Raw genomic sequence first — 27,339 nt, 5'->3', positions numbered from 1 at the left:
TACATAACCTTATAATAAATAATCAATCTATGATAATTTATGGAAATTTTTTTATTCAAGCTTTATGTAACCTAATATTCTTGATAAAAAAACAGATAATAATTAATGGATCTGTCTACTAGATAATAAACATTAAACTATAATTTTAATTCAAACATTCAAATAATTCGTACTTTACATTTATTTAAATATTCTCTTTTATTTCTGAAACCTAGATTGACCTTTTATACTAATTTCAGAACAATTGAAAACATATTTACATATAATTTTTAAATTAAATTCAAATACTCAGTTCAAACTAAACTTTTATTACTTTTATTATAAACTTTTATTACATAAATTATTACCAATATTTAACGATGTTACCTTTAAGTGAATTATCAGTTTATGATACTTGTTTTTTAAAACTGAATTTTAATCTTCATTTAATTTAATATTTGGTATAAACAAATTAATCAGCTAATAATTAATTCATCAGTTTACAAAATTAAAAGCAATAAACTATAATTTTCATCAAAATATTGAAATAATTTTCACTTTATAATTTTTTATAAATTTAACTTTCGACTTTTAAACAGTTCAATTCACAATCCGACAACAAATAGTGCAATTTTCTATCAAAATAATTCAATTTCCGACCAAATAGTTGAATTTACAACTTTAGAAGATAAGTTTTCAAAAAGATATGGAAAAATTACATTTTAAGTTACCAAAATCAATTTTTAACTAAAAAAAAAAAACAATAACAAAAAAATTACTACAAGTTAGAATGTACGAAAAAAAAAATTTCTACCGATAAAGAAGGATTTTCAATGAAATATATGCATTTTTCAAAAAGCAGTATTTTCGCAAAAAAAAGTATTTTCGACTCAACGCTATGAGTAGTGCAATTTGAACCATTTAATTATAAATTTTTCAAATTCTAAATACATATTTGGTTGAAATTTGTTCTTTCTTGGTTGAAAATTTAAATATATCTTTTCAAGTTCGTTGTTTTTTGGTAGAACATTATTGTTCTAGATAGATTAAAAATTCTTATTTTTGAACGAAAATTAAACTATTCTAAAAAAATTCGTCGTTATTCGTTTAAAATGTAGCTATTCTATTTGTTTTTTATCGATTGAAAATTGATCTCAATTATTAATTTATTTTTTTATGAATTATAATTAATTTAAATATATTTTTTCAAATTCATCATTCTATGCTATAAAATTCTTTTTCTAGATTAACATTACAGCTATTCGATTGAAAATTTGACTATTTTATTTGCTTCTTAGTGGTTGAATATATTAATCTCAATTATTAACTTCTTTCTTTTTTCAATCATTATAATTAATTTGGATATATTTTTTCAACTCCGTCGTGTTTTGGTAGAAAATTATTTTCTTAGATTAAAAATTCATCTTTTTGATTACAAATTTAACAATTTTTTAAAAATTCGTTGTTTTTTAGTAGAAAATATATGAACCAGTGTGATTACTGTATTTAAAATTTGCAATAGGCCCTTCCCTCTGATTGGTCCATCTAATACGGCGTCCTCTCTCGAAGTTTAAGCAGTGCTGCCAACGATGGCATTCTGCACTATTGCGCATGCGATGCATAAGGCCCGTCATTGGCTGCCGTTTGGGCGCTTATCAAAAATATTAAAAAATACCATTTTTGCATTAATTATTAATAATTAAAAATAATTGTATGTCTTAACATGTTAAATTACATACTACATGGATGCCTTTTAATATATTCTGAAAATTAATTTAAAAAATAGAATGATTATTCAGTGAACCGAAAATATTTTATTGTCATTAAATTTTTTAAAATTATTGTTGCTAATGTTTGCATGAGCAGTTTTGTTTATCAATTTAAATGAATATTCACATTTTATCACAGGTGCATTTTGAAATATTAAAAATTTATGTACCGAGAATGTTTAATTCAAATTTTATAAAAGTTTAATATTAAATAAAAAACTCAGTCGAATTTATTTTAAAACTTAGAAAAAACTTTATTAAGTAAAGGGTAATATACATTTTTTATTTGTCGCCATTTTTTTTAGACCAGTTATTGACGTTTTTATTATTTTTTACAATAAAGCATCCACGCGTTTTGAATAGGTTTCCAGTTCCTCTTCAAGATGCGTAAAATACAAAAACTTTCAGAGATTTTAAACAATCTGAATAAATAAGAAATATTCTAATATTATACCGATAAAAATTAATTAAAGATTGAATGGATTAATTAATTTAGATAATAGCAGAATATTTATTATTTTTTCAGATTCCTTCAAATTTTCGAAAATTTGTGTATTTTTAGCATCTTTAATAGGAATTATACAGAACAGCAATTAATAAAATGAAAAAAGTTTATTAAATCACATATTTTTATTTACTGAATACTCAATTTATTCATCAACTTAATGCTCAAAATATATTAAAAATAATACGCATATTACTTGGACATGTTAAGATATAATTATTTCTAAATATTAATAATAAATACAAGAATTGTATTTTCTAACATTTTAACTGAGCGCGCGAACGGCAACAAATGACGCTTATAATACAGCGCATGCGCAGGAAGTTATTGTTGGGAGGCCCGAGTTAAGTTGGCGTCAGTGTCTGAATTCCTCGTAAGACATCGAAAGACGTACGCAGCCAGGTTCCGGTGACTCCGTGAGTGTGCTGTTTTCAAACATGGAGAGGTTACTTTTTTGAAATAATATGTGGGAAATAGGCAGCCGGGGTGTTGTCGGTTTGATAAGTGTGCTTGTTGGGTTAGTGATCCTTTACAACGCCTGGGGACTGATCCTCGTCCTCGCAATTCTTCTCTTCCTCGTAGTGAACACGTGCTACTCCCTCCTCATCAACGACAGCCTTGTCTCGCCACACAACTTATTAGCCTTCGAATACGCCAAGGCAGTCGCTTCGGAGTTGAACCTCATCCTCGAGCGCGTCATCCTCCTCATCTCCAGGTACATCCGGGACCTCGCGGACGCCGCGAAACGACACTACCATCAACGCCAGATCTCCAATAGCAATATGCATCGACCTCGCAGAAGCTCTTACCATCTCAGCAGTGATTCATTTGGCGTGAATGCCAGGGAAAGGAATTCAAACGTTAATCAGTTGAGTCCGATTCCGAGGCGAAATTTCCAGCAGGTCGACGAGTGGAACGAATGTAACCGATTAGTGGAAGGTGGTGAATCTGTGATCAAGCATACTTCTACTCCGCTGCTTTCTTGGAAGAAGGAAAATGTGATGAACGGTGAACTAGGAGAGCCTCAACAGGATTTACTTCAACGTTCCCAGACCAAGATTTCTCCGTTACAGGGACAAAATCACACTTTGTCTCGGGGAGAAGAGACTATGTTCAGTCCTGAAGGGTCACCCTGGGGGACGAGCATCAGTCCGAAGATGCGTGCAAAAGCTGCTGGTGTTAAGACAGTTCAGACTGTTGCTGGACCACTTTTAGCATCCACGAGATACAACATCGATACTAAGTGAGTAATACGTATTTTTTAGGTTTGTTGACTTTTATAAATACAATTTTTTTTTATTTATCGCAAGAATTTTACTTCGGTTCTTTAGGGGCATTTTCTTTTTCTTATTTTAAGCTTTTTAATTCTAATCTCAAAACTTAGTATTGATTTGTGTAAAGAATTTCAAATATGGTGTTTTATTTTAAATGTTTACTAACATTCTAAATTTAAACGGTTGGATTTAAATATTTTCTTGTTAAACCGCTCAAATTGTACAATTTCGTATTCAATGTCATCCAAAAAATGCATAATTTTAAATCATGCTTAGATTATAATTGAACAATTTGAAGTTGTAAACATTTAAAATTTAATAATTATTTATTGAAACATTTAAAATTGATATATTTTACATTGAAACCGTTCCAATTTCAATTATAATTTAGGTAATTTCTTATTAAATCGCTCACATGGTACAAATACGAATTAAATACGATCTAAAAGTGCATAATTTTCAAAATTAGAATTAAAGACTTTCAATGGTAACATTTCAAATTTAATAATTTTAAATTAATCTATATTAAATGAAAAATGTTTCAAATTCAAAAATGAATTTTATTCTTAATTAGATTCTTTATTTTAATACCTATCTATCTTCCATTGGAACCCTTCAAAATATTTTGCATTGCAAACCTTCCAAAGTGAAATATTAATTTTTGATTCTCAATTTGATGTCTTAATTTCAAATAATTACAAATTTGATGATTTTTTAATTTTGAATTCTACAAAAAAAATGTAATTTAAATTTACAAAATTATCTCAATTTAAACCTTTGAATTTCAACAATTTCTAATTAAATCGCTCACATTGTACGATTTCAAATTCAAAACGATCCCAAAATATATAACTTCAACAAATAATTAATATATAATTACCAATTTTGTTTAAAAATATGAAGATTTTTATTTGAAATGTTTATAAAATCTTTCATTTCAATATTATATAATAATTTCTATACGATCTAGAAACGTATAATTTCAAAAATAATAAAATTAAATAATTTGAAGTTGTGAGCGCTTGAAATTTAGTAATTAGAAATTTAAAAAATTCGAAATTGATTCATTTTTAATTGAAGAATTAGTTTTATTCTTAATGTTATGCATTAAGTTTAAAAGTAAAATTTATAAATAAAAATTTTTTATTTTAAATTCAATACGATCTCAAAATGTATAATTTAAAAAATACACACATTCAAATTGAACAATTTTAAGTTGCAAAAATTAAAAATGTTCCGATTTAAAGAATTATTCTTATTCTAAATTTAGGGTGGCCCCTGGATCGGGAAATTACGAGAAATTTTTTGAGACCGGGAAATGACAGTGAATTAATTTTTTATACTGGTATTTTACAAATATTTAAAAAATATATGCTCAATTTCGATGTCTACAGTTTTTAAAATAATTAGTTTTTTCGATTATTATATCATTTAGTTTACAATGCGTAATTCGAAAATATTTTACTTTAAAAATTGTACAGTTTAAATTTTTATTTTTAATTTAAAGAATTTTAAATTTGAAATTTTTGGATAAAACCATTTTTATTTTATCAATTGTAAATATAATAATTGATTATACATAACTATTCTAGATCCGTTAGAAATTTAAGAATTTTTCGGTTATAACGTTATAAATTAAACTGTTTGAATTCGAAAGTTTGCCATTAAAAATTGTAAATGTCCGATGGAAACTTTATAAAATAATTTAAACTTAAAAATAACTTCATGATAATATATTTGTAATTAAAGGCTTTCTTTAATTGTGAAATATTGTTTCAGTCTAGAATATTCAATTTTTTATCTATTTAATTTTAAATTTTGTACTTAATAAAAAGAGTAAGTATTTCATATTTAGCAATATTTGACTGTTTACTCAAGATGAATAATTTAAAAGTAAACAATTTGAACATGAATTTTTTGAGATAGAAAGCCTTGAATCGTTAAAATATCGAACACCTTTTAAACTTGTTAGTGATTGAATTTTGATGTATAAATAAGAATTGAACAATTATAATTTGTTAGAAAATTTAAATAATTTAAAGATATTTGGGCGGTAATAGCTACAGTCTAATTTAAAACAAAATGTAGATTTTTGAAAATTTCAAACAAAAAATTTAGAAGCTTTTTGAAGAATTGTGAATGGCGTCAAAAGGATAAAAACATTTTCTTAAGTTTCACTAGGAAATTTGAAAATCATTTTTCATTTTGATAAATTATTTTAAGTGAACATTTAAAAAAAATTCCAAACTAGTAAAAAATAAGAATTTGGAATATTTTAAGGGGATTTTTAAAAATTTGCAGGACTTTTTAAAAAAAATTAGGAAAATTTGATTCATTTAAAAAGACATTTAAAACTTCTGAAAACATTTCAAAAATAATTTAAAATTTGGAAAATGTTAGTGTCTTCAATTTTTTAAGCGTAAATGATTGAGAATTATTGCCATAATGTGAATACGTAGTTGAATATTCAAAAATTTGAAAAAATTGACAACTTCAGTGTTGAATCGTTCGAAATTGGACAAATGGTCAAGTTTCAATACTTAAAAAATTATATTTAAAAGTAAAGAAAATTAAACAATTTGAAATTCAAGGAATTGAAAATGTAAAGATTTCAATGAAACTGAAGTTCGCAACGTTTACTACAACGAAAATATTTTTTTTTATAAAAAGCTTGAGACCTAAAATTTTATCGTTTTAAATACTTCCATTTGATGTCAACAGAAGCCCTTAATTTCATCCCTCTAGCACTCTAGGATCACCCCCAAAATCATCCCCTAAGCACTAAAAAAATCATTAAAATTCCCCTTACTTCCAGACTTAAATTTTGTTTTAAATGGTTTCATTTAATGTTCAAAAAATAAAATAAACAAGACTTCTAATTGCCGAAAAAAAATACCGAATACAAAAAGATACGGAAATCGATTTAATTATTCAATAAACAACAAATGATACATTTCTAATTATTTTCGGTAATTTAAAATTTTGGTCAATTTAAAATTTAGAATATTTGTGTGAGTTTATTAATTCGCTTAATGTTTTGTAATGTGGTACTACACAGTTTTTGATTTTTTTTTAAATTGAGCATTTTATAATTTGGGATTTCATTTTTCGGCATTTAAAAATCTTGTCGTTATATTAAATTTCGCACATTATATAATTCGTTCATTTATATATTCGGCTATTGTTTTTTCCGTTAATTTCTGCAAATATTTTCGTTGTCGTAAACGTTGCGAACTTTAGTTTCATATGATTTCAAAACACTTCACAAATAAGTCAATCAAATTTGTAATTTAAACTGATTTTTTCGCTTCTGATAAGTAAAATCTTTGTTTAGAGTCTATTCAGACGCCACATCGCCGGGTTTAACAACACGATTGTCAAAATACGCTTCCGAAATCGGCAACAAATTACTACACCAATCCCAATACGGAATGGGACATTTCCCAAAAGTGAATCTCAACGCGAGCCCAACTCCCTTGATAAATACGAAAGCAGCCAAAATGAGGATGCCAGTAACAGTTCGAATTGCCCAGCCCGACGCGATGAGATACTCTTCTTCAGAGAGGCACAAAATGTTGAATATGGTGTGTCATCCTGAAAATAAATCGCCCAATGTCGTCCAGGCATTGCGAGAAATATCCCTGAAACGACACGCATCGAGGGAAGATGTCACCTCCGAATTGGTCAAGAAACAACGAACTGACGGCATCTTTAGCGAAGAATTGGAAACCTTGGAAGAAATGACGCAGAAACGAGCCAGAGATGAGTCCTCGAAATCCGACGAGGAAGCTTCTCCTTCGCACCTATCTTCCAGGCCTTTAAAGAGATCGAAAGGCCAATCGTGCAATGATATTTTGAACTCTCTCAGTTCTAGCATGCACGTGCTCTCTGGTGTTAAAAGAAAAGCTAGTAAGTCTTCAATCTTTTTTTTTTTTTTAATTTAGAAAAGGGATTTTTACTTTATGTACATACAAAAATAATCATTTAAACAAATTTTTTTCTTCAGAAAATGGATTTATCACGTTTTATTCAATTGCTCCTCATTTATCTGACTTGGAACAGGACATTTTTTATATTTTTTACATGGAACGGAAATTTCGTTTAAAAATTATAATTGGGATTCAGAAGAAAGAAATTTGGAAAAATTTATTTTTTGACCGTGAATTTTACAAAAATTTTAGAATAAAAATTTTGTCCAACTTTGATTTTAACCGTTTTTAAATAATGTCCTGAATTGTGATTTTTATAAATTATTATATCATTTAGTTTAGAATGCCTTATTCGAAAATCTTTCACTTTAAAAATTGTCCATTTTAATTTTTAAGCATATATATTAATTTAAAGAATTTTAAAATCTGTCCAAGTTCGATTTTAACAGCTTTTAAAATAATTAAAGTGCAGTCTTGAAGATTTAGAAAATAAAAAATTAAAAGCATTTGAAGTTGAAAATTTTTCATGAAAAACAGTTTTATTTTATCAACTGTAAATATAAAGAATTCAATTATTTTCAAAATGGATGTGTGCTCTAAGTATAAAAATCTGGACAATAATTAATTTGATCAAACAATTCTAGATCCGTTAAAAATATGAGACTTTCTAGATTGTAACTGTTTCAATCCGAAAGTCTTGATACGAATTTAAATTAATATATTCTTTATTCCGATAATTTTATTTTTAAATAAAATTTTTCATTATTTATCAATAATATATTTTTAATTCAGAGTTTCAGGTATTCCTTTGTATTATTTTTTTAATATTAAATTTAATAACTAAATTTATTAATATATTATTTCTATTAATTGTTATAAACATTAAAAAATGTAAACTTGCGTTTTACTTTTTTCAATTTAAAAATAACTCCATAATAATGTAGTCGTAATTAAAGGTTTTTAGTACATTTAAAATGTTTTGAGTCTAAATTATTTAATTTTTATGCCATTTAACTTGAAATTTCTTAATGTAGAAAATGAATTAGTATTTAATATTTAGCAATATTTTACTGTTCATTTAATTCGAGTAAATTGAAACCAAATATTGAAAGAAAACAATTTGAAACTGAATTGTTTTACATAGAAAGCTTTGAATCTTAAGATTTTCGAAGGTCTTTTAAACTTTTAGCGTTACAATTTTAATTAGTCCATTTAAAAAGTGTTTAATTTATAAGTTTAATTGTTAAATTTTTACGCATAAATAACAATTGAACACTTATTGTTTGTAGAAAAAATTTGAGTAATTTTCAGAGATTCATGGAAATTTTGAAAAGATTCAAAATTAATTAAAAACTTGAAATTATTTCAAGTAATTTAAACGCAGTGTGTTAACATTTTTTTCTGACCTCTAAATATGTTTTTAAATTAATCGAAATTTTCCTACAATTTTTGAAAATCCTGAAAATGAAAAAAAATCCTTAAAATCTTCCGTTCTTCTTTGATCATTTTTTAAACCTCTTAAAATCTTCTTAAACTTTCTGTTACAATAATTTTTCAAAGTGAAAAATAATTTTCAATTTTCCTAAGAATCTTAAGAAGATTTTTATTCTTTCGTAGTATCTTTCACAATTCTTAAAAAAATTCCAAATTTTTTGTTGGAAATCTGCAAAAATCTAAATTTTATTTTAAATTCGGGTGTATTTCAAATTATTTTAAATTCTAAATTTCCCGGAAAAATACGGGAATTTTTTTCTTCTATTGAAACGGCCACCTTGGAATTGTCATGAAATCTTTTGGATTATTTCAGGGTATTTTGAAAGTTTCCGAGAAATTTTTAAAATAGATTTCAATCATTTGAATTTTTTAAAGATTTTAGGGCATTTTTAAGAGCTGTTAATTTGAAATATTTTGGGAAATTTTTTATTAAATTGATTATATTTGAAGGTAATTCAAAGCGTTTGAAATATTTTAAGATAAAGAATTTTCTAGAATTTTGGAAGACATAGGTATTTGAAAAGATTTTACAAGATTTCTGATGATTTCAATGATTTTAAGGGATTTTGAAGCTCTAGACGTATTTTAATATATTATCCAGGATTTCAGGAAATATAAAAGTTAACTGGATTTTATAATATCTTAGCGTATTTCAAAGGATATATCCACGAGGATCGAGGTATATTGTAGGGGTTCATTTTTTCTTAAATTCATCGAATTCTTATTATTTCTCTTAAATTATTCTAAATTCATTCAAATTTTACTGAAAAAAATCATCAGTCACTTTTCTAAAGTGACTAATGGTTTTCTAAACTCACTCAATTTTACTTAATTCAATTGATTTTTGTTTTAATTTTTTATATTTAAAAATTATTTTTAATTCACTTGATTATTTTTTAAATTCAGTCTCATTTTTTTTTTAATTCATCGAATTCTTCTCATTTCCCTTAAATTATTCTAAATTCAATCAAATTTTACTGAAATAAATCATCAGTCACTTTTTTGGTCAGAAATTAGTAGGGTTTTTAAAAATTTGAAGTGATTAACATTTTTTTCTTGAAATTCATCCTGAATTCTTTTAAATTCTTTGAAATTCCCTTGAATTTTTTCTAATCCACTTTACTTATTCTAAATTCAATCAATTTTACTTAATTCAATTGATTTTTGTTTCAATTTTTTATATTTTTTAATTATTTTAAATTCACTTGATTGCTTTTTAAATTTAGTCTCATTTTTTTCATCGAAGTCGTCTCTTTTCCCTTAAATTCATCTAAATTTACTCAAAGTTTACTGAAATAAATGGATTTATCCGATTTTTTGTTCAATAAATTCTTTTGAATTGTCTTGTTTTTATTGGTCACCTTTTTGGTTAGAAATTAGTCAGATTTGAGGTGATTTGAATTTTTTCGGAATTCATCCTAAATTCGTATTATTTTACCCTGAATTATTTTAAATTCTTTGCAATTTCCTTGAATTATTTTAATTCACATCAATTCTTCTAAATTTACTAAATTCTAGTTAATTTAATGGATTTTTTTAATTTTTAAAGGTTTTCGTTAAATTCATCTTGCAGTCTCTGGATTTCTCAGGCATTTGATCAAATACCTTTGCATTTTTCTAAGCTTATTTAAAAATTTTGAATTCAATGAGATTTTTTCATATTTAAAAATTTTTTGCAATTCATTTGATTTTTTTTAAGTTCATTGTGACGATTTCCGATTTTATGAAAATCAATCGAATCGGAAATAAGAATAACAATTTTCTTAGAAATTAAATTATTTTGATAAATATTAAACTAACTTCTTTTAAAAAAATGGACAAATACACTAATATCTTTTTAATTTTCAGCCGATATTTCGCGTAGCAGCACACCAGATTTCGAAAAGCATTTCAAATCTTTGGACAAGTCCCAGGATGATTGCTTTTCCACTTTAATCGAGCCGAACGAAACGCCTAAATCGACACAGCGTTTCGCAACCGATCCCTTGCCGATTATTAATGTTCCAATTAATCCTGATCAGAAAGCCAAACCCTCAAGAAAAACTTCACCCAAAGGGAATTTTAACATGATAGTGGAAGATCAGTCTCCTGGAAACGAGAAGAAATCTACAGATCATTTGGAAATGAAAAGACCAGAGGTTTTGCAGAAAGCGAAGACTCCTAGCAGTCCGGTGAAGCTCGCTGATAAGCTATTCATGCGAGCAGAACCCCAGAATAACGAGAAATTACGGACTTTGATTGCAGAACAAGCCAATGTCAAAGACAAGTTCTCGATGGTTGACAAGGATGAGATTAAGAAGAAGGACATTGTCAATATGAGACAAACGAGTATGAAAGCGAGACTCCAGAGTATGTTCGATGCCATCTCTGGAAAAGGTAAGACTAATGATTTTTTTTTATTAATAGAGGGTGGCTTCTGGACCAGAAAACGGGGAATTTTATGGGACTGGGAAAAAGTCTTGAATTGACAGTGAATTTATTTTTTGACCGGGAATTTTACAAAAATTTAGAATAAAAAATCTTTTCAACTTTGATTTTAACTGGGTTTTAAATAATTAGTTCAATTGTAATCTTTTTGAATTATTATATATTTCAGTTTGGAATGCGTAATTCGTAAATGTTTTATTTTGAAAATTTTGCATTTTATATTATTTAAAATTTTTTAAAAGGCTTAAACAATTAATTACAGAGTGGCCGCTCGACAGGGAAACCAGGAATTTTCTGAGATCGGGAAATTACAGTGCTTTTTTTTTGACCGGGAATTTTACAAATATGTAGAAGAAGAATCTGTCCACGTTCGATTTCAACAGTTTTTAAATAATTAATTGAATTGTTATGTTTTTCAATTATGCTATTATTTAGCTTACAATGAATAATATACAATTTTTTACGTTAAACATTTTCCATTAAAAACTTTTATTTTTAAGCTTACATTTTTATTTAATAAATAAATCTTTTTTTTATCTGTCCTTCAAGTAATAAAAAGTGGACAAAAACGATTTAATAAAACGATTTTAAATCAGTTCAAAATTTTCAGATGTTAACGATAAAACTTAATAAACGGTTTCAATTTAAAAGTCTTTAAAATACTAATTAAAGGATTTTATTAAATTTAAAATATTGTTTCAGTCTAAAATATTCAATTTTTAACTCATTCAATTTGAAATTTTTAATTAAAAAAAAATTAATTATTGAATATTCAGCAATATTTGAATTTTCATTTAAGGCAAGTAAATTGAAACCAAATATTTAAAAATAAAGAATCTCTAACTGAATTGTTTGGCATAGAAAGCCTGAAATCGTTAAAATTTCGAAGAATCTTTAAACTTTAAACGTTACAGTTTTAATTGTTGTATTTGAAAAGTGCTTAATTTGTGAGTGACATTTTTAAATTTTGATTTCTAATTTACAAATGAATATTTGTAGAAAAAACTTGAGTTATTTTAAGAAATATTTAGGAGTTTTAAAAGGATTAAAAATGATCATAAAAATTTTAGAAAGTTTACTTAAAATCTTCTAGAATCTTTTTTGAAAATGTTGTTTAAATCTTTGAAAAACTTAAAAAATATTTTCTGAAAATAATTTTTCAAAATGAAAAATTATTTGTAATTTTTCAAAATGAAAAATTATTTGTAATTTTCCTATGAATCTCAAGAAAATGTTTTTATTCTTTTGAAGCCTTTAACAATTCTTAAAAAGAATCTTTTTTTTTTTGTTTAAAATCTGCGAAAATCTTAATTTTGTTTTATATTAGGCTATCATTTCAAGTGTTCAATTTTTATTTATACATCCAAATTGTGAATAAATTTTATAAAATTTGCAGGATTTTCTGAAAATTTTAGAAAAAATTCAATTAATTTTGACATATTTAAAAGTTCTGAAAACATTTCCAAAATCATTTTAAATTTAAAACAAATTTAAAACAACTTCTATATTTCTCAAGATTTTGAAATAATATTTTGAAGCTTTCCAAGGATGTTTAAACTACTTAAAAAGAAAATAATTGTTTTTTTAATTTAAGAAATTTTCAGTTACAATTTAGCTTAAAATGAATTAAAATTATATAATTTTGAACATTTTAAGGTTCATTGATTGATTTTTTAATTTAGAGCATTGAAAATGACCTTGAAAACTGTTTGCGAACCGGGAAATGACCGGAAATTTATTTCGTCCATTAAAACGTCCACCCTGAATTAGAAGAATTTAAAATCACAGATTTTGGATGAAAAACATTTTTAGTTGATCAACTGTCAATATAAATTAATTCGTGATTTTAAAATTAAATTATATTTTAAGAAATAAAAAGTCTAATTAGTTCAGGTTGGGCGCTGGACCGTGAAATCAAGAATTTTATGCGGCCGGGAAAACCAAGAAATGATAGTGAATTTATTTTTTGGCCGGGAATTTTACAAAAAATTTAGAATAACATATCTTTTCAACTTTGATTTCAACCAGTTTTTTAATAATTAGTTGAATTCTGACCTTTTCCAATTATTATATCATTCAATTTAGAGTGCGTAATTAAAAAATGTTTGAATTTTAAAATTTTCCATTTTAGACTCTAATTTTTAGGCGCATATTTTAATTTTAAGATTTTTCAAATGCAATTTTAAAGACTTAAACAGTTCAAAATTAGAAGCTTTTGAAATAGAAAATTTTGGACGCGAAACCTTTTTATAAAATAAAATGTTTATAAAACTGAATATAATTTAATTGTTGATTTTAAAAATTCAACTGTACATTAAGATTAACAAAACAAATAATAACTGATTTTACAAGACGGTTTGGAATTGTTTCCAAATTTTTCAATTTTCAGATTTTAACGTTAAAAATTAAAATGTTTTAATTGGAAAGTCTTTTTAGTTAAAAAAATATAAACGTATGATTGAAAATTTATAAACTATTTTCAATTCTAAAATAACTTCAAAATAATATATTCATAATTAAAGGCTTTTATTAAATTTCAAGTATTTCTATCTAAAAAATTCAGTTTTTAAACCATTGAATTAGAAAAATTTTAATTAGGAAAAAGAACAGACTTAATATTCAGAAATATCTGACTGTTTAATTAAAAGAAAAAAGTAATTATAAAATAAATATTCAAGACTAGACAAAAAAACTAAACTTTGAAAATTACAATTTTAATTTCTGTTTGAAAAAAATGGAATTTTTAAATCAAATTGTTGAATGCTGATGTATAAATTGAACATACATTATAATTAGAAATAATTCGAGCAAGTTGAAGAGATATTTAGAAGTTTAAAAAAATTCGAAATTAATTTCCATGGTAAATTGAAAATGATTTCTTATTTTGAAAAATTAATTTGAAGAGAATATTTTAAAAGATTTAGAAATGTTTACAAAATTATCAAAAATTAATGTGGAAGATGTTTCAAGTTCTGTATGTAAAATTTTGAAGCATTTTAAGGATTTTTAGACTATTTAAAATGAAAATAATTTAAGAAGTATTTAGTTGATAAAAAAATGTTTACAAAATCTTTTTCTTTTTAGTTGAAAATTCAAGTTTTTCGTTCATAATTTCTGAATTTTGTTAAAAAATTCGCCTCTTTAGTAGTAAATTAATCTTTCTGTTTGAAAATTAATCTTTTTTAGTTAGAAATTCAACCTTTTGATTATGTATTCTTGAATTTAATGAATTTTTCTTTTTAATTGAAAATTAAAGTTTTTTCGTTCAAAATTCTTGAATTTTCTTAAAAATTCGTCTCTTGTGGTAGTACGTTAATCTTTCTGTTTAAAAAAGTTGAAGCTGGTATTTATCCAAAAGAATTATAACTTGTCGTGGAACAGGGAATTTAAGAATTTAAATAAATTCCGAGCTGGAATCGGGAATTTTTTTAAAAGAATGAGTTCTAAGTTAAAAGGGGATATTTTCGAAAAAAAATTAAAATTATGAATTGGGACCGGGAATTTTACAGAAAAATTCCAATTTTTAGTTGGAACGGAGAATTTTCTTAAAGAATTAAAATTCTCGATTTGAACTGGGAATTTTCAATTTTTAACCAATTCTGAGCTGGAATTGAAATTTATCTAGTAAAATAACAATTGTTAATGACAAATTGAATCTTTCAAACAAAATTGTTATTTTGTGTTTAAGCGAGGTATTTTTGAAAAAATTAAAATTATAAAATGGAATTATAAAAATTAATAATTTTTATTTAAAAATTAATGTTTTTAGTTGAAAATTCAATTTTTTAGTTTAGAATTCTTGAATTTTGTAGAACATTCGTCTTTTTGGTAGTAAATTAATTTTTTTGTTCAAAAATTAATATTTTTTAGTTGAAAATTCAACTTTTTGGTTGAGAATTTTTGAATTTTGTTAAAAATTATTTTTTCCGGTAGTAAATTAATCTTTTTGATTAAAAATTTATGTTTTTAGTTGAAAATTCAATTTTTTAGTTTAGAATTCTTGAATTTTGTTGAACATTCGTCTTTTTTGGTAGTAAATTAATCTTTTTGTTAAAAAATTAATATTTTTTAGTTGAAAATTCAACTTTTTGGTTGAGAACTCATGAATTTGATAAAAAATTCGTCTTTTTATTATATATATTTTTTTACAAAATCTTTTTATTTTTAGTTGAAAATTCAACTTTTTGGTTGAGAATCCTTGAATTTTATTGAAAATTCTTTTCTTTTGTGGTAAATCAATTTTTTTGTTTAAAAAGTCATATATTTTAATTGAAATTTCAACTTTTTGGTTGAGAATTCTTGAATTTTGTTAAAAATTCGTTGTTTTTTTTGGTAGAAAAATAGTCTTTTTCTTTAAAAATTTATGTTTTTCGTTGAAACTTCAACTTTTTGGTTGAGAACTCTTGAATTGTATGAAAAATTCGTCTTTTTTATAGTAAATTAATTTTTTTTACAAAATCTTTTTCTTTTTAGTTGAAAATTCAAGTTTTTCGTTCCTAATTTCTGTATTTTATTAAAAATTCGTCTTTTTGGTGGTGAATTAATCTGGATTTGAAAAGGGAATTTTTCTAAAAGAATTAATATTTCGAATTTAAACAAGGAATTTTCAATTTTTAACCAATTCTGAGCTGGAATTAGAATTTCTTAAAATGGTATAATTTTCAACATTTTTAAATTCATTGATTGATTCTTCAATTTAGAGAATTGGAAAAAATAACGTGGATTTATATGTTTGGAACTGAATCTGAATCCTTAAACTCTACAATTTATAAAAATTTTAATTTTTAATTTTGGCAGTTTACCTGCATATAATTTAAAATTGTTCAAAATTGTTGAATGAAACAACTTTTAAACTTCAATTTTCAAAATTTTGAACTCAAAAGTTTCACTTTGAGTGCCTTCATGTGCAGTTCAGTTTTCATTACTTCGAATGGAACAATTTTTAGATTTAGTCTTCGATTTTTCATATTTCATTGACCGTGCAAAATATTTGCGAATCGGGAAATGACCGGGAATTTTCTTCCCTATTAAAACGACCGTCCTAAAATTAATCACTTTTTCCAAGTACCACTCTGTGGCAGCCCCATTTGTATATATATATTTTTAAATTTCATATTCTTTTTAGGAGCTAGCAAAATCAATCCAGATGTTGTTATTCATGCCGAGGAGATTAAGGACCCAGCTTCAAGTGAAGCTTCAGCAGTTCTTCTCACAACTTTGAGCTCTTCAACCACAACGACTAATGTAAATACATCTCCGATCACGTCGCCAGTCGTGCCAATCTTGAAAACCACCTCGAACAAGAAAACGCCAACAAAACACGTCACATTCAGTATCGCAAGTGGAGCGCCAACATCCACCATTACTTCTTCTATCTCGCCCATTGAGCACATTTCATCCAAAAGCGAAGATTCCACCAAAACTTCAGCTTCTGCTACTTTCTCTATTAGCTCCGCTTCAACTGGCAACACAACCGCTCCCACCTTTTCCTTTGGATCGGCGAGCACCGCACCAACTTCCACGATTCAAGGACCTTTCAATATTTCCACGAGCGTTGCTCCATCAGCAAATCAAGTGCCAATTGCTTCTAGTAATTCCGCATCAAAAACATCAGCGATATCTTCAATTCCCACGAGCACCTTCACTAGTATTAATGCTCCCAGGAATTTAAATACTACACAGATTTTAAGCTCTCCGAGTGTCGTCACGCCGAATTTAAATACGACACAAATTTTAAGCTCTCCGAGTGTCATCAAACAGAATTTAAATACTACACAGATTTTAAGTTCTCCGAGTGTCACCACGTCGAGTTTGAATACTACGAAGACTTTGAACACTTCTCAGAGTTTCAACAATTCGCAGAGTTTCAGCACTTCTCAAAATTTTAATACAACACAGTCTTCCGGATTCGCATTTGGAGCTATTGCAAAATCTCCAACGTCGACGTCATTGCCAAGCTTTGGTCAGGCTCCAGCTGTTAATAAGACAATTTCCTCGACACCAGCTGCTTCTCTTCCAAGTGCAACATTCGCGACTCCTGGTTTCAATCTTACAACAAGCGCGCCAGCATCAGCCCCGACCTTCTCCTTTGGAACAAGCAATCCAATTTCCCAGCCAGCTGTCGAACAAACGCCAAAAACTCAAGCTTCGTCCTTTGGTTCATCGTCGAGCTTCTCCTTCCCTGGAAATGCTGTCCCGATTTCCAGTAGTTCAAAACTCACCGAGACAAGTTCCTCGGGATTCAAGACTTCCACGACACCCTCTTTCTCATTTGGAAGTGCGCCTGCCACTACAAAAAGCTTCTCTTTCGGCGCATTAGCAACAACAACTACGCCGATCTTTGGTGCCAGTAACTCAACCCCAACATTTGGAGCTGCGACAAATCCAACACCAAGTTCGACAGCCAATCCAGTATCTAATCTTCCAACAACTTCTCCATCTGCATTCGGAGCTCCTGCGAATACAGCTCCAAATTTTGCAAGTTCAGTGCCAAGTTCAGCCTCTTCCAGTTTCGGCGCGACGAGCAATTCTAGTCTGAATTTTGGAGGAGCTACGAGTACAGGTGTCAAGTCGTTTGGAACGCCTGCAACACCCTCGATGTTTGGCGCGTCTGTGACTGTCACGACTTCCTCTGTCTTTGGCGCGGCAAATTCTCAGCCGATTTTTGGAAACGCGTCTTCAGGAACAGGGAGTGCTTTTGGATCACCGAAAACTACGGCCTCGATTTTTGGCTCGGCTTCTAGTACTCCAAGTTTCGGCACAGCTCAGAGTTCACCGAGTTTATTCGGCAATACGACTTCGACGACCTCAACCCTGCCCACCTTTGGAACTCCCGTGACGACTTCAAGTATGTTCCAGGGCAATTCGAGTATAAATTCCCCGCCGCCAGCCTACGGTGCGTCGACTAATTCGTCTGGTTTATTCAGCGGAGCTAATGCCATTTCCACGACATCGTCAAACTCGACAATTGGAGGAAGTTCTAGCGTATTCACTCAAGCGAAATCGCCCCCAGCTTTTGGATCAAATTCCTCCAGTTTTGGAAACACGGGAACTTCCGTTTTCGGTGCAGCTTCCACAAATTCAACTGGATTTAATGCGACGAATACACCAGCAAATCCACCGCCGGCTTACGGTTCGCAGAATACAGCAACGCCGATATTTGGAGTGCAAAATTCGGGAACGGCAGCTGCAGGTGGCCAGAATTCTGGCTTTGGATTTGGAAGCGCAACCTCAAATGCGCCATCTTTCGGCTCAACTTCAACGACAACTAGTGGGTTTGGATCGGCGACGAATAACAGTTTTCCGGCTCAGAATAATAGTGGGCTCGGTTTTGGAACGGGGAATAATAATCCGCCGTCTTTTGGCAGCAGCACGACGACGACAACGCCTTTTGGCGCGCAGGGTGGTAGCAATGTTTTTGGAAATTCGGGCAGTTCTGCTCCTCCGCCGCCGCCAGCTTATGGAGCTGCTACTGCTAATAGTAGTAGTGGTGGTGGTGGTGGTGGTGGTGGAAATAATAATGCGAATGCGAGTGGAGCGTTTTCATTTGGAGCGGGAGCTGGAGGAAATCAACAGGCGCAACCAGCACCGACCTTTTCATTTGGTGGTGCGAGCACTAATAATAATAATAATAATAATAATAATGCCAGTAATAATAAGGCCGCGGCGCAACCGTTCCAGTTTGGATCAGCAGCTTCTACAAAACCTGGTAAGTTGATTTTTGACTTTGTAAATGTGCGGGATGATTGCAGATTGGGGTAAAACTGGGAAATCAACAGGGAATTTACTTCTGATGACAGTAAAATTTGAGTTTTTATTATTTTAATTATTTTTGTCAATTTTGAAAAGTGGTTTCTACTTCTATACAGTCATAGGACATAGGGATCGTCCATAAAGTACATTAATATTTGAGGGGGGGGGGGGCTCTCTCACAAAACCAACGTTCGGAAACGTAACAAGCTTTTAGAACCTAAAGAATTTTTTTTCTAAAAGTACACATGGTAACGTTTTTAGTACGTTTCCAAATGATGAATGTTTTTGGTAGAAAATTAATCTTTTTGTTTTAAAATGTATGTTTTTAGTTGAAAACTTCAACTTTACGGTTGAGAATTCTTGAATTTTATTCAAAATTGTTTTTTTTTTTAGGAGAAAATTAATCTTTTTGTTTTAAAATTAATTTTTTTGGTTGAAAATGTAACAAGGTTCTTAAGGTGAACTACTTTCTTAAAACTTCAACTTTTTCGTTGAGAATTCTTCAATTTGATTGAAAATTCGTGTTTTTTTTCGATAGATAATTAATCTTTTTGCTTAAAAATGTATGATTTTAGTTGAAAACTTCAAATTTCTGGTTGAGAACTCTGAAATTTTATTAATAACTATTAATATAATGATAACTTTATTAATTTACTTTGGAAGTAAATTAATATTTTTGTTTAAAAATTAATCTTTTTCATTTAAGAATTCAACTTTGTGGTTGAAAATTCTTTTTTTTTTTTAATAGCAGGTTTAATTTTGTTTTTAAAAAATTCACCTTTTTTAGTTGAAATTTCAATATCAAAATTGTTTGTTTTTTGTTTGTAGAAAATTAATCCTTTTGTTTTAAAATCGACTTTTTCGTTGAGAATTTTTTAATTTTATTAAAAAATCGTTTTTTTTTTCGGTAGAAAATTAATTTTTTTGTTTCAAAATGTATGTTTTTGTTTAGAAATTAATCTTTTTCAGTTGAAAATTCAACTTTTTGGTTAAAAATTCTTGAATTTTATTGGAAATTCTTCTTTTTTTATTTTAAGTTAATTTTGTTTTTTACCAATTCATCTTTTTCAATTCAAAATACAACTTTAGGGTTGAGAATTCTTGAATTTCATTCTAAATTTTTTTTGTTATAGAAAATTAATCCTTTTGTTTTATAATCAATTTTTTTGTTTGAAAATGTAACAACAAGGATTTTAAGTTGCACTACTTTCTTAAAACTTCAACTTTTACGTTGAGAATTCTTTAATTTGATTAAAAATTCGTTTTTTTTTCGGTAGAAAATTAATCTTTTTCTCAAAAAATGTATATTTTTAGTTGAAAACTTCAATTTTTTGGTTGAGGACTTTTAAATGTTATTAATAACTCGTCTTCTTTGGTAGTAAATTCATCTTTTTTAGTTGAATATTCAACTTCACGGTTGAGAATTCTTGAATTTCATTCAAAATTGTTTTCTTTTGTAGAAATGTATTCTTTTTAGTTTTAATTTAATTTTTTTTTTTGATAGAAAATTAACGTTTTGTTGAAAAATGTATTGTTTTACTTAAAAACTTCAACTTTTTGATTGAGAATTCTCAAATTTTATTAATAACTCGTCTTTTGGCAGTAAATTAATGTTTTTGTTCATTATTTCTATTATTAGTTATAAATTCAAATTAAAATTTTTTTTTCAATTTTCAGGATTTTCTAAAAGTTATAGAAAAAATTCATTTTGAAATATATTTAAAAGTTCCGAAAAAAATTCAAAACTTATTTATCTTCTAATTTAAGAACTATTAAATTTAACAAAATTTTTATTCAATTTTTAATGTGTAGCTTAAAATTACTCAAAATAATATAATTTTGAAAATTTTTAAGGTTTATTGCTTGAATCTTTAATATAGACTTGAAAATGTTAACGTGGATTTATATTTTTTGAAGTTAATCTCAATATTTGAACTCTATAATTGATCAAAGTTCTAAATTTTGCAGTTTATTTGCATTTCATTTAACATTGTTTATTTGAAAAGTGTTACTACCTTCCATTTGGTACTTGTAAATTTTTGAGCATTTGAATACACAATTTTTGAATTGAAAAGCTTTTGAACTTCAATTTTAAAAGCTTGAAATTTAATTGTTTCATTTTGAATGCTTTAATCTGTTGTTTATTGTTTATTACTTTGTATGGAAAATTTTTTAGAATATAGTTTGATTTTTTAAATTTTATTGGCCGTGAAAAGTGTTTTCTAACCTGGGAAAATTTTCATAGAAAAATTGAAATTATTGAAATCTGAAAAGATTTTTTAATGTAGATTACGAAAAAAATTGATTTTTGAAAAAGTCAGAAGTACGAATATTTTTAATACTGATTTAAATCAAGGGTTGATAATTTTTTGAGTCTGATAAAAGTTTTTCTATGCTCAACAAAATTTGAGGATAATTTTCAGAGATTTAAAATTTTTTTTAGAGTTCTTTAAGGATTATAAAAAGAAGATTTTGTGCTAGAAAAAATGAAAAAATTGAAATAAAACTTCCATTTTTTTTTATATCTACCCTGATACATAAAAAATACCTTCAGTTCCATAAAATCGAAATGTGTAAATAATTAAATTAACAGTATCTGCTTTTAATTTCAGCGACGGGTGGTTTCAACTTTAATGCACCCTCAGCGACGCCAAATATTAATTTTGGTGGAGCAGCACCATCAGCTTTTAATGCACCTGCACCAGGAGCGAATAATTTTGCAGCTCCCACTGGAGGAATGTTTAGCATCGGAACTGGGTCCACTGCACCGAGATCGAGAACTACACGTCCCAGAAGACAAAGATGATGGAGAATGTAAATTTAATTTTCTATTTTTGTTTTTTTGTTGTTTTTTTTTATTCTGTTTTTCAGTAAAACCAGGCTTTTACTCAATTATCAGTTGAATTCTGTGTTCGAATATGCTCAAACGTATGTTGTACGTAGTTTTTCTTTTTTTTTTTTTAATTATTTATTTATCTCAAAAAGTTGTGAAAGACGCAACTAAATTCTATAGTAGCTAGCTGCCTAGGAGCTTTGGTGCTTTTTATGCATTTTTCGAAGTATTAATAATCACTCTTTTAATAATAGGCTAAATATGTTTGAGAATGAATAATCAGTTCGCTAATCAATTTTTTCTGATTTGAATTTCAAGAAGCAAAGCTGGAATGATGGGTCCAAACTTTTACTGATCCCTCTGCTCTGATGGAATTTTTTTATAATTCGCACCTTTTGCAAGCTTTTCTTTTTCTTCTTTTATAATCATCCTTTTATTTCCTCTTTGCTATCGATAATGCACGTGTCTCATATTTTCACAAAAGCGAAATACATGATTGTGAATTATTTCATTTGATTACAATTCCGTACATCAGAAGTTATGAGCATATGTCACGAATTATTAACTATAAGCAATCGTTACTTATAATTCTAGGTTGTGTGTTTTTTTTTGTTTTTGTTTTTTTGTTAAGAAAAGGTAAACTTAAGTTCAGGAATTTAAATATTGTATTTCATTCGCCTTGAAATCATTGAGCTTATTTTCCTCTTTTTGTTTTGTTTTTTCAACTCATCTTGACAATAGAACAAGAAAAAAATCATTTTTTCCAGCTTTTCTTATACAAATTACAAATAAAAGTTTATAGTTTATTTGTAAAATGAAGTAAAAGAGCAAGCCATTCAGTTTGAAGAGAAAAAAAATTTATATTTTATTTGCTGGTACCTTTTTTGGCGTATTTCGAGATTTAACAAAAATAACATTATTGTCTATTGAAAAAATTCAAAGAACGTGTTTTGATTAGATTTACTTTTTTTTCTATAAAATAGTAGAATTTTCCACTAATATAGATTAATTTTGAACCAAAAAGTTGAATAGGTCAATTTTTAACGAAAATTATGAGTTTTTAAACGGGAAGATTAAGTTTCTAACAGAAAGAAAAATTTGTAACAAAATACATAATTTCCAACTAATTAATTAAATTTCTAACTAAAAAAAGCTACATTTTCTACTAAGAAGAATAGTTTGCAACAAAATTGTTAGATTTTTAACTAAAAAAATACATTTTTAACCAAAAATGGAATAGTGAAATTTTCAGATAAATAACTTTAATTTTTAACAGTATAGTTCAATTTATAACAAAATAAGTGAAATTTTTACTGAAAAACAAGACAATTTCAGCCCGAAATGAAAAAGTTAAATTTTCTCGTGATAAAAATTATTTTTTAACAGAAAAAAAACGATTTTGTATAAAATACTTAAATTTTTAGCCATAGAAATGAATTTTCAACTAAAGTAATAAAATCTTCAACCAAAAAAGATAAATTTTCCACAAAAAATTAAATATTTGATATTACAACAAAAAAATTGTATTATTAAATTAAAAAACATTTGAATTTAAACACAAAAACAAATTTCTAGTAAAATACTAAATTTTGAAGTTCAAAAATTAATCTTAAACAAAGAAAACGAAACACATTTTCAATAAAATAGTTCAATTTTCATCGAAAGAAATGAATTTGCAATTTAAAAAAATAAGTTGTTACAAAAAAATTAAATAGTTTAATTTTCAGTTAAAACATCATTTTGAACGAAAGAGAAATTAGATTTGAACAAAATACTGACATTTTCAACAAAAATTAATTAACCAGAATAAATAAATTTTTAAATGATGAATAAATGAATTTTCAGGAAAAAAAATTTTCAATAAAATATTTCAGTTTTCATTGCAGAAAGCGAATTTGCAATTTAAAAACAAATTTGTAAAAAAATGAAATAGTTTAGTTTTCATTAAAAAAATTAATTTTCTTGCAAAAAAAGAGATTAATTTTCAATTGAAATATTAATTAAAAAAAAAAAAATGATAGAGTTTTAACAAAGTAGTTAAATTTTTAACCAAAATAAATGAATTTGCAAAGAATAACTGTAATTTTTTAAACAAAAAGTCAATTTTAAAACAAAATATCAAAAATATTTTTTATTAAAAGCCCAGTTGAATTCCTAAAAAAGGAAGAATTTTCAACAAATCATATAATTGTTCAAAAACATATCAAACAAAAACAAACAAAAGATAAATTTGTAAAAATATAGTTCAATTTCCAGTTAACAAAATAATTTTTAACAAAAAAAAAAAAAGGAAATTTCAACAAAAAACTTAAATTTTCAACACAAAATATTGAATTAAAAAAAAAAAAGAATAAAATAGTTAAGTTTTCATCAAAGGAAGTGAATTTGCAACTAAAAAAATAAATTTGTAACAAAAAATGAAATAGTTCAATTTTTAGCTTAAAAAAATAATTTTGAACCAAAAAAAAAGATATTTTAACATGTAGTTAAATTTTAAGTCCGTGAAATGATTTTTTATAAAAAATAAATGAATTTGCATACAAGCAGAATAATTTTCTAAAAATAAAACAACTTTCAAACGCAAGGTTCAATTTTTAATTCAAAAAATCTATTTTCAAGGAAAGAAAAACGAATTTTAAAAAAATTAATTAAATTTTTGACCGAAAAACGATTTTTTAACCAAAAATATTAATTGTTAAACATAATGATGAATTTTCAACCAAAAGAGACGAATTTTCAATAAAATGCATGGATTTGCATCCAAATGGTTCATTTTTGAACTAAAAGAGGCAAATTTTTAACAAAAAATGGACAGTTATATTTTCAGTCAATCAATTTTTAACGAAAAAAACTGATTTTCACATAAATAGTTTATTTTAAACTGAAGAGATGAATCTTCAAGAAACAATGTAAAATGTAATAATTTATATTTTAACCAAAAAATATTTTAAATTGGAAACTGCTGAATTCAACCAAAAAGAACAAAATTGCAGCTAATTATGTAATGTTTCAAATAAAAAATATTAGTTTTTAATCAAAAATAAAACAAAAGAAAGTAAAAGACAAATTTTCAACAAAATAGTTAAATTTTCAACTAAAGAGAAGAAATTTCAACTTATAAAATTTGAATAAAAAAAGTTGAATTCAAAAAGAGAACAATTTTTTGCTATAGCAAATAGAGAACTTGTTAAAATTTAAAATATTAATTTTTTCCTTTAAAACTAAGTGGCTAACACTTGGACTCTATTTCACGAATGAACTATAAACTTTAATTAATAATTTGTATAAAAAAAGCTATTTTTCATATATAAAATTTTAATTTTCGCAACACTCGGACCCAAACAGACCGCGCACTCTGGTGAGTGGTAAATTATTCCCCCTCGGAACAAAGGCTTGTTCAAAGAAATATTTACCTAGAAAAAAAATTTTCTTTTTCTGTAAAAATATGTAAAATAAAGACTGTAAATATAGAGGCAAATAATGAAGTGTGTAATCAACTCTGATTTTTTCCAAAATGATATTACCCTTCTTGCCTTAGTTGCGTCCTTGCAATTTCACAAGTATTTTAGTTAATTTGCAATTTAGTTTACCACATGTCTGGTATAAATTTAATCTAGAAAACATACGTTTGACAAAGATGATGAAATCATGTATAAATATTTGAGTTTGAAAACTTATTTCATCTGACTTTATTTTACATTTCAGATAAGGGCTTTCAAAAGCTAAAGTAGCAAACGCAAAATGGCATTAAGTTGTAGAGAAAAAAAAGAGTGTTTGAAACGGATGTGAAACATCGAAGAAATATTGCGGAAAAAAACAAAAAACTTTCTTCTTCGATGCAGTGAAAACGTATAAGCACTCGATTTTCCATTGTGGATTGAATAGTTTTCACTGCTGATTTGGAAATCGGTGATTGCTTATTTTTAAATTACATAACGTAACAAAAATGTAAATATGTGCAAGTATTTAGTGAATGAATCTTACCGCGAATAAATCGTTTGTGTAAAGCAATAGAATAGACTGTACAGTTACAATTAGCTTAAAAAAATCGCCTGTTTCATTCTAAAAAAGAAAAAAATGCTGCGTTTTAGATTTACGAAGAAGAAAGGGTACCTATAAGTGATGCGGTTTAGTTTGTAAGATGAATTTATATAAGTAATTTCGAGACTACTTGGGAAAGATGCGTACTCGAATTGTGTTTGCCAGTTTAGTGCGTGTATGATTTATATCATAATAGAGAGAGAGAGAGAGAGAGAAATGGATATACGTAAGGAAAACTCTTTAGTTTTTGAAACCTGTATGATATTAGGATTATGAAATTTTGCGATTTAACTGAACTTAAGTTTCGTCAATACATATGGAAAATAATCATTTTAACATTTTGTAATAAGGCGTTTAGTAATATATATTATTATAAATGACTATCGTACGTGAGCAGAGTAATAAATCATATTCTCATATTATTTCTTCTTAGATTTTGTTACTTAGAACCTTTTCAGTCATTAATTTAAGAGTTAAATAGTCTTTAGAGTTTAGGTGAATTGAAAATAATTTGAGATCGAATATTTACAAGTTTTTTACGCTTTTCAGATTCTGCAAAATTAACTAAAATTAATATTTTTGAAGCATATATTTTTTTTGCCAGCATCGTCAATAGCCAGGGTGGCCGCTGGATCGGGATACCGGGAATTTTTTGAGACCGGGAATTTGATAAATTTGTGTAAGATTCTTTAAATTAATGCTTTAAAAGTTCACCTTTTTCATTAAAAATATAATTATTTGAGATAGCGGGCATATTATTTGATTCACTTAGCAAAGAAATTCAAAGATATATTTCAAATACATTCCATTTAAATATGCATTATTGTATTTGAAAATTAATCAGTTAAGATAAAAATGATTTTTTTTACTAAAAATGTAACTATTCTATATTCTGTTAAAAATTGTTGTTTTTTTTCATGCTAAAAATTCAACTATCTTTTTGAAATTCATGTATCATGTTGAAAAATTGTATTTTTTGGTGGAAAATTAATCTTTTTGTTCGGAAATTCTCTTCTTGCTTAAAAATTCATTTTTCTGGTTAAAAATTCAAGTATTCCATTTTAATCTTCAACATTTTATTTGAAAATTCATCAGTTAGGATGAAAATTAATTTTTTTAATAACAATATAGCAGTTCAGTTAAAAACGGATTTTTTTCTAGATAGAAATTCAAATATTTCGTTAAAATTTATGTATTTTGTTGAACAATGGTATTTTTGGGTAGAAAATAATTCTTTTTGTTTGAAAATTTATCTTATTGTTTGAAAACTGATCTTTTTGGTTAAAAATTCAAGTATTTCGCTTAAAAAATTTGTCTCCTTTGTTTGAAAATTCCA

The 27,339-nt window shown here is 26.7% G+C and overlaps 1 protein-coding gene across 1 annotated transcript; it reads left to right on the top strand.

Moving 5' to 3' along the window:
* The first annotated feature begins 2,647 nt into the window (after positions 1–2,647).
* On the top strand, positions 2,648–26,329 carry LOC117175882 (serine-rich adhesin for platelets-like). Its single transcript, XM_033365707.1, has 6 exons — positions 2,648–3,496; positions 6,862–7,436; positions 10,799–11,326; positions 16,503–19,085; positions 21,742–21,943; positions 25,668–26,329. Exons 1-5 carry the CDS (start codon positions 2,718–2,720, stop codon positions 21,933–21,935), a joined length of 4,659 nt encoding a protein of 1,552 aa, XP_033221598.1. The 5' UTR covers positions 2,648–2,717; the 3' UTR covers positions 21,936–21,943; positions 25,668–26,329.
* The last annotated feature ends 1,010 nt before the right edge of the window (positions 26,330–27,339 follow it).

This window comes from Belonocnema kinseyi, chromosome 7, assembly GCF_010883055.1.
Source record: "Belonocnema kinseyi isolate 2016_QV_RU_SX_M_011 chromosome 7, B_treatae_v1, whole genome shotgun sequence".
In the NCBI taxonomy this organism is placed as follows: Eukaryota; Metazoa; Arthropoda; class Insecta; order Hymenoptera; family Cynipidae; genus Belonocnema; species Belonocnema kinseyi.
The sequence above is the reverse complement of the archived record's forward strand: the minus strand, read 5'-3'. Positions and strand labels throughout refer to the sequence as shown.

What these genes read in the sequence shown, in the direction of transcription:
- LOC117175882 (XM_033365707.1), top strand. Translation starts at nt 2,718, where the DNA reads ATGTGGGAAATAGGCAGCCGGGGTGTTGTCGGTTTGATAAGTGTGCTT. An exon ending in TGGTGTTAAAAGAAAAGCTA is followed by an intron (nt 7,437 to 10,798) that starts GTAAGTCTTCAA and finishes TTTAATTTTCAG; the next exon opens with CCGATATTTCGCGTAGCAGC. An exon ending in CGATGCCATCTCTGGAAAAG is followed by an intron (nt 11,327 to 16,502) that starts GTAAGACTAATG and finishes TATTCTTTTTAG; the next exon opens with GAGCTAGCAAAATCAATCCA.